Source organism: Hetaerina americana, unplaced genomic scaffold (assembly GCF_022747635.1).
Source record: "Hetaerina americana unplaced genomic scaffold, ioHetAmer1.1.p SCAF_1, whole genome shotgun sequence".
NCBI lineage: Eukaryota > Metazoa > Arthropoda > Insecta > Odonata > Calopterygidae > Hetaerina > Hetaerina americana.
In genome coordinates, this window is record NW_027286069.1 from 102,903,847 (window position 1) to 102,917,091 (window position 13,245).

The 13,245-nt window shown below is 34.2% G+C and overlaps 1 protein-coding gene across 2 annotated transcripts in view; it reads right to left on the bottom strand.

Annotated features, from left to right (window-relative positions):
* The window catches only part of LOC139695489 (uncharacterized), a 73,148-nt gene that overhangs the window by 36,878 nt on the left and 23,025 nt on the right, over positions 1–13,245 (bottom strand). For both annotated transcript variants that reach the window (XM_071594281.1, XM_071594289.1), the window contains one exon: positions 8,568–10,945. In XM_071594281.1, coding sequence (XP_071450382.1) covers positions 8,568–10,945 — 2,378 coding nt within the window. The remainder of the gene's footprint in view (positions 1–8,567; positions 10,946–13,245) is intronic.

Below are 13,245 nucleotides of genomic sequence, written 5' to 3' on the forward strand. Positions count from 1 at the left end.
GTGGTTTTTTAAGATGATTTCATTGAGTTTTTCATTGAAAGAAGAGTTTTTCATGGCTTTCATGGCATCAATCAGTTGCATATAAAGCCTGGTTACATTTTGGTGAACCTTATTTCCAATGAGTATATTTTTTAAGCTCAAGAAATAAATTTATGGTAAAACTCCTCTTAATTTTTAAGCTTAAATAATTAATTTTATTCTTTGAAACCGTTTCATTGCAATATACGTCAGCGGATGACTCCATTAGAAGTTATTATTGTAACATTTCCTATAGCTGTTTGACTTTTCTGAAGGTAAACAACCAAGTGTTAAAGTTGGCTTTAACCTCATGCACTGTGGCAAAAGATGTATGACTATGAATGCCTTCGACATTGTATGTACGGTATTTCATCCTAACATCTTGTACCTACAATGCAACCAAAATTTGGAATATAACAGGACTGAAATTGGTAGCTGAACTGCTTAAATTTCTTGGCCAGACATCAAGGGATCCAGGTCAAGGCAAAGTTTTATACACTTTGAAAACTTGGCATTGTGAGATCTAGTACTCTGCAAATTTTTTCACATTATATGCTACTCAGTTTGTGTCTAATTAGTGTTGATACAACTATAACACCCATCATAAATGAAATATACATAGAGGATTACAGAGCAACAACTTGTCAACAAGTTCCATTTCATGTGGCATCGAAATTGTATAATTAGCTCCCACACATTTGAGAATCTTCTCCAACAGCCAGTATATTAAAAAAAATACATTCTTCCTCCTGGAAAATTTTTTCTATGATCTAAAAAAATCTCTTGCCTATTCATACCTCTGATATATATTCCCATAGTATTTAACTATATGCACCCATATTGTATCATCGGGAAAAGTTGTTCATTTTTTATTTATTTGTTCTTTTACCTATGGCCTGCTTTTTCCAAAGCTTTGACCTAAAAATCAAATAAAGATTATTATTACTATGTATCATAATATATGTCCTAATTAACTTGGCAGAAATCAGTTTATCAAAGAAGAGATATGCTTCAAGATTATAAGCGCAAGGAAAAACAAAGAAGGGCTATGAGCAAATATCCTCCATACTGGGAAACACAACAGACTGGTCCAGGTATAGAGAGGCAACTATCCATCACTGGAATGGATACAAACTTAACACGGATTAAGGGTTCAAAGTACTATATGAGTCATCAAAGACCTCGGTAAAAGTAATTAATTTTTAATAATTATGACATTGCAGTTTTGCTAAATTGTAGAGCATAATTGTCAAAATGCACTCTAAAGTTGCTGCTGTATCAAATATCTTATTTTGATGCAACAATTTCAGAGTGTAAAAATCATTCACCTTGATTCTTTGGAATCTTATTTTGAGGTTAAATACATTGCCAAATTATGAAAATAAGTACCAATATTTGAATATAACCGCATATTTGAATAAAAATATTTTTTATTTCCATCCTTTTAACTACAGTAACTACTCTGAGGAGATAGCCAACAAGTTTATCTTATCACAAGAAATGAAAAATGTAATTGCTCTAAAATCAGCTCACATCCTGGTCAATATAAAAGAAGCTTTAGGGGGAAGTTATTTGGGCTAAATAACTCGATTCCCCTTTCATATTTACCATACGTGTACTTTCTCATTAATCACAATATACCCATGACCATAACAATCAGAAGGGGCTAAGGTGAAGGATAGTTTTTAATTCACTACCTAAGCTCTACTATATTTCTACGTCCCACCTACAATGACTTGAAATCATACTCTTAAACCCGGATTATGAGCAAACATCCTTCAACTCCACATATTTCCTGCCTCCCTTCATTTCTTGGCACACAGCATTCTCCTGTCTTATATTTTAAATACAATTTCTTAAATGCTACGTTATCCTGTCATATATTGATAGCATGCCTGGTAACAAGCAAAGATGAGGCTTGTAGGGTTACAGGTTCTACTAAATTTTTGTTTACTTTAGCATCACAGATCACTTTCTTTTACAACATTATTGTTTGCTTTAAAGCCAAGATTTATGATTAAAAACTACAATGGGTACTAAAAGTAATTCATTTCAACTGACAGTATGATGATGATTAATTTTTAATATTTTTCAATTCAATGAATGTTTAGGGTCTCTATTATTGTAACATATTGACATAATATGATGATGTTGGCAATAAGGTGAATATAAGTAGAATTAATACAAGCAATTCTTTTAGGAGTACTTCATATTTGGCACTTTTGCATCTGTGTAAAGTTGTCCTCTTGTATAAAGTATTCCTTTGCTGTATTAATCAGTTAAAATAAAACTATTCAAGTTTATAAAATAACAATGTAAAAAGAGAAGGATCCTGAACAAAATCAAAAGGGAAATATCATTTCCATTTCTTACCTGTGAGAATAATATAAACACCTCTTAATGCTAATTTAACTTTTCCAAGAGCAGAGTAGCAGAAGCAGGAGCAGACTTTTTTGTGGATACGGAAGAATTTTAATGCAGGCACTTTTGACAATGCACTTTAAAAGAGCAAATGTATAATGCATATATGCAGAATTATGAAGTACTGATAACCCAACAGTTTGCATCATAAACAGTTTCTCTACAAGCTTGGTAGATGACTCTGCCATTGAATTCAGAAGCTTTACATAAAATATGCTGAATTTTACCACTAGCGTACCCACCTTTTACCAAATTTCTCACAGATTAGCTAACAGTTGGCATGTACATCTTCTAACAATTAAAATCATCATTATGAAATTGTTGGTGATAATTTTATATTACAGGAGTATTAGTACTTAGGTTTTTGGGAGTATTGGTGGCTGAGGTCATTCTACACCACAAACTAATTTTATGGAATTGTTAAATTGGTAAAATGACACTTATGTTATCCAGTCAGATATTCTACATTCTTTACTGCTTGGAATGTGCTGTTAATTCCTCTTTTAATAGGCACCAAACTACAATGTGTAGGCATATTTTATGCGTTACATAGTGACTACTCTACAATTTAAAATATTGTACTGTTTTATGGAATACATAAAATGCCCATGAAACTCCCTAGGATAGGGATTATTTTACTATTTAGTGCATGATAGGAAAATTTATTCTCCCCAGGGCCAAATTATAAACTGAATTCAAGCTACTTTTGGAAATAAAATTGATATTTTTTCATTTCATTTGCTTAATATAATCATGGTGGGTTAAAGTGTGTATATTTCCAAGAATCTGAAACTTATGGAATGTCAAGCATTTTGCAAGGAGTACTCAACCATGTGGAACACCCCTCCCATTTCTATATCAGCCCTTAGCTGCGGTTAATTGCTTATTTATTTATTTAATTTATCGTAACTATTTCTTTAGTTGATTCATTTGAAGATTTGAACCAAAAAAATGCAGAATACGATTGTTAAAAATAATGTCAAAAATGTTAATAATGCTTCTAATCAATAATTACTAAATTTGTAATTTAATTTTTATTAGGTGCTTCTTAGAGTTCACTGCTGGCAATGATTATCTTGGAAAGATAGTGGTAGAGCTCTACTATGATTATGTACCAGTGACAGTAGAAAACTTTATGTATCTGTGTTATGACATTAGCAGTGGCAAATTTCCCATGAAAGAAAAGATTGGCATAAAAAAATCAAATGTGAAGTTAAAAGATGCTAAGATGGATAATTACAAAGGATGTCTAGTGCACCGAATCGTGCCTGGCTACTATATTCAATCTGGAGATGTCATCAATAAGAGTGGTGCAGGAGGTTATTCTATTTATGGGCCAGTATTTCCTGATGAAAACTTTAAACTGAAGCATAGCCAACGAGGTAACAGTGACATTATACCTTTATAAAATTACTGAAAGAAGTTAATTATTATCCAAAATACAATTTCCATGCTTAATTCCATACTAATATCAATTAAGCATTAGTTTATTAGGCATTCCCTCTGAATTCACATACCTACTGCAACTCTAGGATGTAAATTAACCATACATAATCCAAATGAAAAGCAGTGTCCCATTTAATGATCTGAGTATGATCTTTCACTTCATGATACAATCACAATGGCAAAGTATGTGCAATTTGAGAATTATATCAGTGTCAATAGATCAGTTACTGACAGACTAATTAATGCTGCTATTTTTAATATTCAAATTTATTTTTGTGGGCGCATATTTAATTGTCCAATCTCTTAATTTCGCAAGAGGGAAGGATGCTCCACACAATCTAAAAGTGGCTAACTTCTCTTGTGGAAGTGGAGAAAAGGGATAGAGGCGAGAGATAAAAATACAGAACTGGCTTCTAAAAATACAAAAATAATATGAAATAAAAATAGCTTATAGAACGATTTAAATTTTCTTAATAAAACAATCACAAGATACATTGCCAGAATAAACATTTTGTTAATGTAATTTTCTAATAATGATTCAGGATGTATCACATCATTGCATCATATTTTAACAATAGTGTTCCAATTGCAGGAGTATTATCTATGGCTAACAAGGGTCCCAACACCAATAATTCTCAATTTATGATAACTTTAAAGGAATTGAAAACTTTGGATGGCACACAGGTGGTTTTTGGAAGAGTTGTTCAAGGTTTTAAAACACTAGACAAGGTAGGTATAAAAAATATTTATTTGCATTAAAAATCAACAGTGAGCCTTGAGATATCTTTCTTTTACTTTTTCAATAAAATCTAATCTGATCAGTGACTACCATAAGGTAAAGCTTTTCAATTCTAGAAAGTTATATTCTTTTATGCTTATTACTGTTCTTCACAATCCTGAGATTTGTTTTATCAGTCTTCAAATCTTCTAATATCTTTGATATGACACAAATATTATTTTTGTCCAACACAACTCACCCTGGAACTTTTTCTGCAGTTTTTGACTCAGGAACTATTTCCAATCTTATTTTTTATCTGCTCCATATTGAAATTCTCAGATTTTTTTACCTAATTTAATCTATCAATGCAGACTCAGCATTCCTCTGTAGACACTCAGAAATTTGAATCTTACTTTGTCTGATGCTGTTATCATCCAAACTGAAATTTTTCTCACTTCACAATGTCTTTTTATCTTCATCTAATCACTATTTCCTCATTTTTTGCCATTACTATTATCCATGCTTCCTATTTTCTATGCTCTAATTGACCAAATTTATTTTTGTGTTGCTCTCAGTTTTTTGCCAGATATCACTCCAGTTAACTTGGTTTTAATATCATCTGAAAGCTGTACTTTTTTAGTGCCTTTAGCATTCTACACAAAACTATTCTGAAATCCTTTTTTCTTTCACTAATGTCATGACACTGACTAAAGAGCATGTTAATATTTCATCAAATAAGAGCATATCAGTTTATTAAAAACACAATTATGTCATAAGGGGGTCATGGAAGATCCCCACTCATGACCTTCCCAATATATAGGATATTAAGACTATCCAAGAAAATGACATCAATTATGGAAGAAAACGCAACTAATGTGCCGGTAAAATGCTAATGTCAAATAAATAAGTTAGCGTGATAGTTTTACAACCCACAAAATATAATCTTCTGAGCCTAGCAAGTTTTCTAGATTAGGAAACAGCATAAAATTAGGATACCATTCACTGTGTGCCTACCCTCTTGAATGTCATCTCATTTGTTTCAAAGTGATGATGATAAACATGGAAGAAACTATGGTCCATCAGTGTAATATGTCTTTTTTGTCAAGTACAGTGCAAAGGCAGAAACCACATAACTTGGATTCAAAGCTAAATGATTTTCAGGAAGAGATTTAATTTGAATGTTGAATCTATGGATTCATAGGATTAAACTGTATCCACAAATCCTGACAACACACCTAATTTATGTAGGATTTATGCATATTGTAGATTTTAAAAATGAAACCGATAAAATTAACAATAATTAATTAAATTACACCTGAACAGATAGAAGACTTTGGAACAAAATCTGGAAGCCCACGTACACAAGTGAAAATATCCCAATGTGGAATAATTGATTTTAAAAAGTATTTTCGATTGGCATAAAAGAAGCAAAAAACTTATTTTGCATTGTGATAAACTTGTAAAACAACTGGATGAGTCTAAAATATAGTGCCCTCATGTATTAATTCATCTTTCCAGTGCTACTGATGTCTATTTATAAACATTTTTGTATTCTTTCATTAATAAAAAATTATGCAAATGTGGTTATGCTTTTTTAATCTCCTAAAAAGTATTCACTTCCCAAAATTATACTCATGAACTCTATAATTTTCTTTTTACAGGTTAGGAGGACTCAGGAGTTTGCTCAAACATTTTTGAGCAATACAAGACATTAGTGCCTGTTAAACATTTTTCACAATATAAAGAACAGGCATCATAATAAAACAGCAATTTCCTATAAGAAGTAAACTTTTCTGAACTAAAAAAAGGAATTATAAACCAAGAAGCATGACTTTGGAGCCACATTACCTTTGGAAATTATAAAAATTTTACTAAGGACTCAAATTTGGGGTTATCATTCAAAGATAATATCTTTGGAGTATAATTAGTTGGGAGTTGGGAGAAATCACGAGAAAATGGAGCTGTCATTAATCATTTATGTAAGAATCGGAGGAACACTTTCCCTCACCAGCACCCCTGCATAATTCCTAATGAGGGAATGCACAGGAGAAACTTCTAATCCTTGCAGTACACATTGAGTACCTCTGAATATTTAATGTCGTTATTTAGTAGCTAACTTTTATCTGCCTTATTTAGTGATCAGAATTCCTTTGCTCTAATAAGCAGGGTAAACCATAAATAAAATAATAATAAAATCAAATGATAATGTTAAATCATTGGCATTATCAGCAATGATAGTCTACCAGTCAAAGGTAGGCTTTGAATGGATTCCAAGAATAAATAAATGTTACAGAATGCTATTTCTTATCAAGTCTCATAAGAGACCTTGTACTTGAAAGGACTTTTTGACATAAAAACCATTTTAACTCAACTAAATCATTACACAATACTTATGCATTTTATCATTATTCATGGCCTTCCCTGGTGGCGGCGGGGTAATGTCCTCGCCTACCAACCCAGAGGTCACGGGTTCGATTCCCGTCTAGGTAGACTTTCCTCCATTTAGGGCGTGGTTGTATGTGATTGTCTTCAATATAATGTCTGGAATGTAGGGGTTAGGTGGAAGAAGGGACTATAGGCCTCAACCTCGCCCAATTAAGTCGATAAATAAATAAAATAAATAAATGTCATTCCTTATATTCATTCTCTTCCTCTCTCTACTCGATTTAACCCTCTACTTCATCAAAATTCCATTGTCATTCAATTTCTTCTCCTTCCACCTTTTTTGCCTAATTTAATATCTCCCAACAACTCTCTATGCCCCCACCAGGCTTAGAATTGCTTTATTTGTCTACTTCTTTGCCTGTGGGTTGAAAATCTGAGGTAATAGGCAATGATAGCCACCCACAGAGACCAAAAATCAATATTGGATTCCAAATCTTATTGCCATCTTTTGGAGAAAACACTGGCTCACTTTCAATACATGAAAAAGTTAATTCATCCTCCATTAGTTCTAAAATTACTCCCCTCTGAGCTGGTCATTCCATAATGAGGATTAATTTTTTCAAAGCTCTAAGAGTGATTGGACAATTCACCAGGTACTCTCTAGAAAAACTAAAGAGGAAAAGTTTAAAGACACACAGGGCAAACAGACTATTTTCAAAATTAATGGCCATGAAAACATTCCCCAACTCTTTGGATATTCACTCTGCTAGTATCAAGGGGATGGAAAGGCCCAAAGTAAACTCATATTGATGGAGTGGCAAGAATTCTATCAAACCCGACCAAAATACAGCTGTTATGAAAGGCTTGATTTGTGGAGGCAGGAATAGATTTAAGAAACATTTGAATACATCCACAACTAACTTTATTTATCCGTCTCAGGAAGCTGCCTGCTTACTTTTCCATAGTCTTTTCTAGAAAGGTTTCCAATGTCATGAAAAAGGTGGGAGCAAGTCGTCCCCTTGAAGTTTTGAAGACATTTGAAAATGTTTTATGCACCTAGTAATGTGAAGGGGTTTATGGCTCTTAATTTTGATATGTATTTATTTTTCATGATGAGAAAAAAAACATTAGGTTTCATTAAAATCAATGAAAATTTTCCTTGTTTGGAATTTTATTTCATAGCTATCTGCCTTTAGATGAGAAAATGAACTGTACAACACTCATGGGTCAATAGAATAGAATAAACATATATCAACAGAATAAAGAGGTTAAAGGGTATTTTCCCTCTCTTTTTTTAGAAGATATAAACGGAAATGCCTTCCTAATTAACATTATTTATATACTTCTATTAGGGTTAATGTTTTCAACCAATTGAAAACTGAAAAACTGGACTCAGGGTAAGAAGGAATGTGAGAAAATTATGGATAAAGTTATGGATTAAATCATGGAATAAGCAGAGAAAGTGTTTAAGCATACACTTGAAGTAAAATATATTATCATGGAAAATATGATTTACGCACCAACTTGAAAATAGGTGACATCAAATATGCAATCACAAGAATAAACCTAAAGAACTTACCTTTGCCTCCTTTCCAAAGTTCTTAATGGTGGTCCTCCTTCTCCTTTGGTTCGTGGTCTGTGCTGTCCTTCCCACCGTCTCCGATCTTCTTCTTCCTCTGTGCTACCACCCATTGCCACTGCTTCAGTTCTGTCCAAAGAAGGGTGCAGCAGTGCGGCTCGCCGGCGCTTGCGTCTTCTTTGCTGCTGTGCCATTATCTCAACCTGGACCACTCTCTGTGGAATCCTTCCTAATGCAGCCGCCATGCTTGCTTGACCACTAAGAGATAAGGATCTCTTTACCAATGGAGAACTTGAGCGATGTGTTTCACTAGTAAGAGATTTATGACGTCTAGGAGGGCGTTTTGCTGATCTATCTATATCAAAAGCTGAAAAACTTTCATCCCTTGAATGACTGGAAAATCTCCTAAGGTCCTGCAGCTTCCCATCAATTGAGTCCACCCTTTCATAACGTTTCCCTGGACTGACCCTACTTCTAGAATCCTCACGGCATTCACTGTCTTCTTTCCTCCTGCTCTCCAGCTTGCCCTTGCTCCTATCCTTTCTCCTCCCATCATCTCTCCCACGCATGTCCTGTGGTGTAACAACAATTGGTGGGGACATATCATCAGGAGCAGCAGGAATTTCTATAACTTTAATATCCGAAGGCTTTTGTGGCCTATCTTTTTCTGTTGTAATAAGAAGAGCAAAATCTTTTCCTTGCTGTGACTGAATTTTCCCTGAGACAATTGTTTTTCCAACTGAACAGGCACGCTTAAGAATACCGGGATTTGTTCTGTTTGGACTTCTATCAGGTGTTTCTGGGTGGGGGTTAGCCTGAAGTGAGGATGATCTTTGGGTTTTCTTCCTCTTGGGTGTTCTAGGAGGTTGATCAGAAGTTGACACCATTTCCCCGTATTTACTCCTAGGGGAAAGGAGGTTTTCATCCATTTTATGCCTTTTGTCCTCTTTTTCTGGGACCTCTAAATTATCTGGACCATCAACATCCTCATCCAAATTCATTCTTTCAATATTCTTTGGTAAAGACAGTGGTATAGTGCACTTGTTTGAATTCTTTTCCAAGCTGTTGGATCTGGATCCCATTTCAACAGCATGACCCTCTTTTCTAGTTTTCTCTTGCTGAGAAAATACCAAAGGTGAGGTTTCCCTGACAATCATATTTGTGGAAGACACATTAGAAGTCTCTTTAAAATGGTATGTGGATTCTGGAGAGTGTAAGGGTGGGCTGAATACATTTTGAGCCTCTTTCTGCAGGGCCAGATGGCTGAGTTGTGAAGGCAATGACCGTGCAGGTGATATTTGCAGCACTGCTTTTGAGTCATCAGGCAAGGCAATAGTAGGTTCTGGGCCAGTGTCTCCAAGTGAGCGTGGGGATGAAGGCAGGGGCCCCAGAGTCCTGCTAGTCCCTCCTCTCCACTGAGATGGCCCTTGAACCCTCCATCCCACTCCTCCCCATCCCAACGGACCAACCAATCCTTGAGCACCAGCTTTCTTGTGATCATCCTCATCATCTAGGAAGACAGAATCTTCACCCTCAGAATCTTCAAAAGGGGGAGATCGGGAAGACACCTTGTTCTGTAAGTCCTTTTGACAGGCTGGCTTGTTTGATATATAATTTGGATGAAGGTGGACTTCCATCTCAGTTTCAATGCGACCATTCCAACGAGCATTATCTCTTCCTTTAACATTATTAGGTGCAAAATTATTTTTGGAAGACACTGTATCATTGCTCACGAATTTGCCATCTCCTGCTCCCTCTACTTCCATCTTCAATACTTCTTTTTCACACGTCTTAGCTATGGAATCAACACTACCTAAATCCACGTCAATTTTAGCCAAAGGCTGTAAATTTTCATCTTGAGCATCAACATCATCAGATCCATTCATGGCGGAGTTTTGTGCTGAGTCATTCCTATGAGCAGCACTACCTTTTGCATCACTTAAGTTAATATCTATTTTCGATACAGACTGATATTCACCCTCAGATTCTGAGAGGTTAGTTCTTTTTACAATCATTCTCAAATCCTTAGGTACACATCCTCTGTAGCTACTATCTACCACTTTATGTCTCCTTTCACTATCCTCACTCTTTCGACGACTGGATGTCTTCTGTAAGGAGTGCTGTTCATCTCCACTCCTATGGTCAGAGTCACCAACAGAGCTTCTGGACCTGCCAAAAGGATGAAGTCTATCATCTCTCTGGCCAGAGAAACTCACTTCCAAGAAGGGTGAGCGAGGTGTTGATGGAGAATGAGGACCTTCACTGCTGGAGCCTCTTGAACATGAGCGTGGACAGAGCTGTGGATTAGATTCCCACACTTCTTCATAGCCATGAAGTGTATCCTCCCTTCCCAAAGTTCCAATGGATGGAATGCCCTTCTGGGAAGAAAGTTACCAAAATTGGAAATTAAAAACAATGATAACATTTGAACCAGGGCTCAACAGTAGTTAAGTGCTTGCACATATGAAAGGATGCCCAATATAAACTCTTTGCAAGTCACAACACATTTAATATCGTAGTGCTGTTCATAAGGTTTTCTTTACAATTAATGAAATTGATTTTATATCATATTAGATTTTATTCTAAATTTAACTATTTCTCACAGTTGGTAAATAAAATATCATTCAAAGCAATCATAGTTTTAAAATACCATGAAAAGTCATTTTTCTCTTGCCAAACAAAAAAACCAAGGAAAGTGCTCCAAAGCAAGAAACTAAGGAATCATACGTTACACACCTATTAATTTAGCTAAGTATTATGTTACAACAAAGAGATGATCTTGCATTGATCCATTCATGCCTGTGACTATCATTACTTTATTTGATCAAAAATTATTTCATTGTAACAAAATCAAATGTATCTAGTTTGAAGCATTATTTATGGCATTTGAATTAAAGTAATCTGGATAACAGCTAGCCCACTAACCCAAGTAGATTTAGTCAAATCCAATCCAATATTAGCACACTACAAACTACATACAGATATATGGCAGCTGTAGAAATTTCAGATTTTGTTTTCACATATGATTAGTATCTCCTTCATTCATTTCATGGCAGTTCTGCTGATAAAGATCAAATTCATTTTTAACCTATAAATGCAATATATAACTCATAATAATAACATTTACACATTTTAAACAAAGTTTTCCCGGTGGGAAAAAGTGAAAAATTCCTCGAAGTTGGCAAGCCCAAACAAAAGGTGTTGATCACTCTGATGGACTAACTCATTTAACAGAAATAAAGTTGTATGACAAAGATCACTACACAATAATTATCAACCTTCAAACAAATCAATCAATTTTTCATATGAACAATGGTTTGTCATTTTCTGTCTGGGGATGCTATGATGTCTGAACAAGGTATTCCTACACACCTGAAGAGAATTTCATGCACTCTTCACCAAAAAAAAAACTGAAAATTACAAAGCATACATGACTTTTGGAATATTAAACAAAAAATGTGTTTACCCAAACACAAATTGAATTAACCAGAAAAATAATCTCATTATTATCGTGTAATTTCAAAGGTATTTTATTAAAATTTTCATCAGGAAATTGATTTTTTACAATCACAGTTTATACAAAAATACAAAGTAAAGAAATATCTCTAAAAGCTTTTAAATATATCACTCTATAGATTTATGAGATAGGCATGATGTAAATAGAATGAGATTGAATATAGGATAAATGGCAATTGCACAGCAGAGCAATTTAATATTGTTCTCGTTCAAGTTTGCCTTTCCTAAAATGAAATTACTATGCACCTGCTGTCTGGTGACAAGAACACTCTAGGTTAAATATTTTCCTTGTTTTTAATAATGAGATTTCTTCTCCTTCATGTGCAAAATCAGTAAAAAATGCATTTACTTGTATTTGGGTAAACACTAATAAAACACCACAGCAGCACACTTAACTTACAAAGAAATATGCCCATTTCACATAGAAGATAATCTAGTACCAGTACATTCAAAGCATTTCATAAACATTGCATAAAACTTTTTTTTTAAAGTGCAATAGCAATAAAAGGCTCAATTAGAGAAAAAATGTGTACATACTGCATTTACTCATGTATTACTAATATATATATTTAAGGATCACAATATGCTTTCAGACACGTAAATCTGGTGGAACTGCAAATAACAGGAATACCAACATTCCAAATACACCTAAGTGATGATATAAAAATAGCAGCAGTGGCACAAAGTATTGAGGCTGGGCATTACCATTAAAAAAAAAAGATTGAAGCATGACTCTTTGAATTTCAGTGCATTTTAATACATGCAATTATTAAACAATTTGGTATTTGGCTGTAATATACACATATGCAGGACTTAATAAATGAGAAGTAGGAAATTCACTTTAATTACTTTGCTCTAGATTTAGCTGATACACACATATAAGTTTTTCTAATATATAACAACAATAATAATAATAAAGTAAAGGCAGCTTAAGGAAGTCCAGTCCAAGATTTAATCATGCTCCAGTACTGAATATAACTCTCCTGGAAGGTCATCCAAATGTAGAATTCCACAAAAAAATAAATACATACATATGTATTTTGTTAAACACTGAGATAATATGAATGTGTAGCTCCAAAGGCATTCGAATGGTCTCAGGATTTTAACACCCTTACAAAAGTGTTACTTGGGAGTTACTTAAAATTCGTAATGATAGCATGCA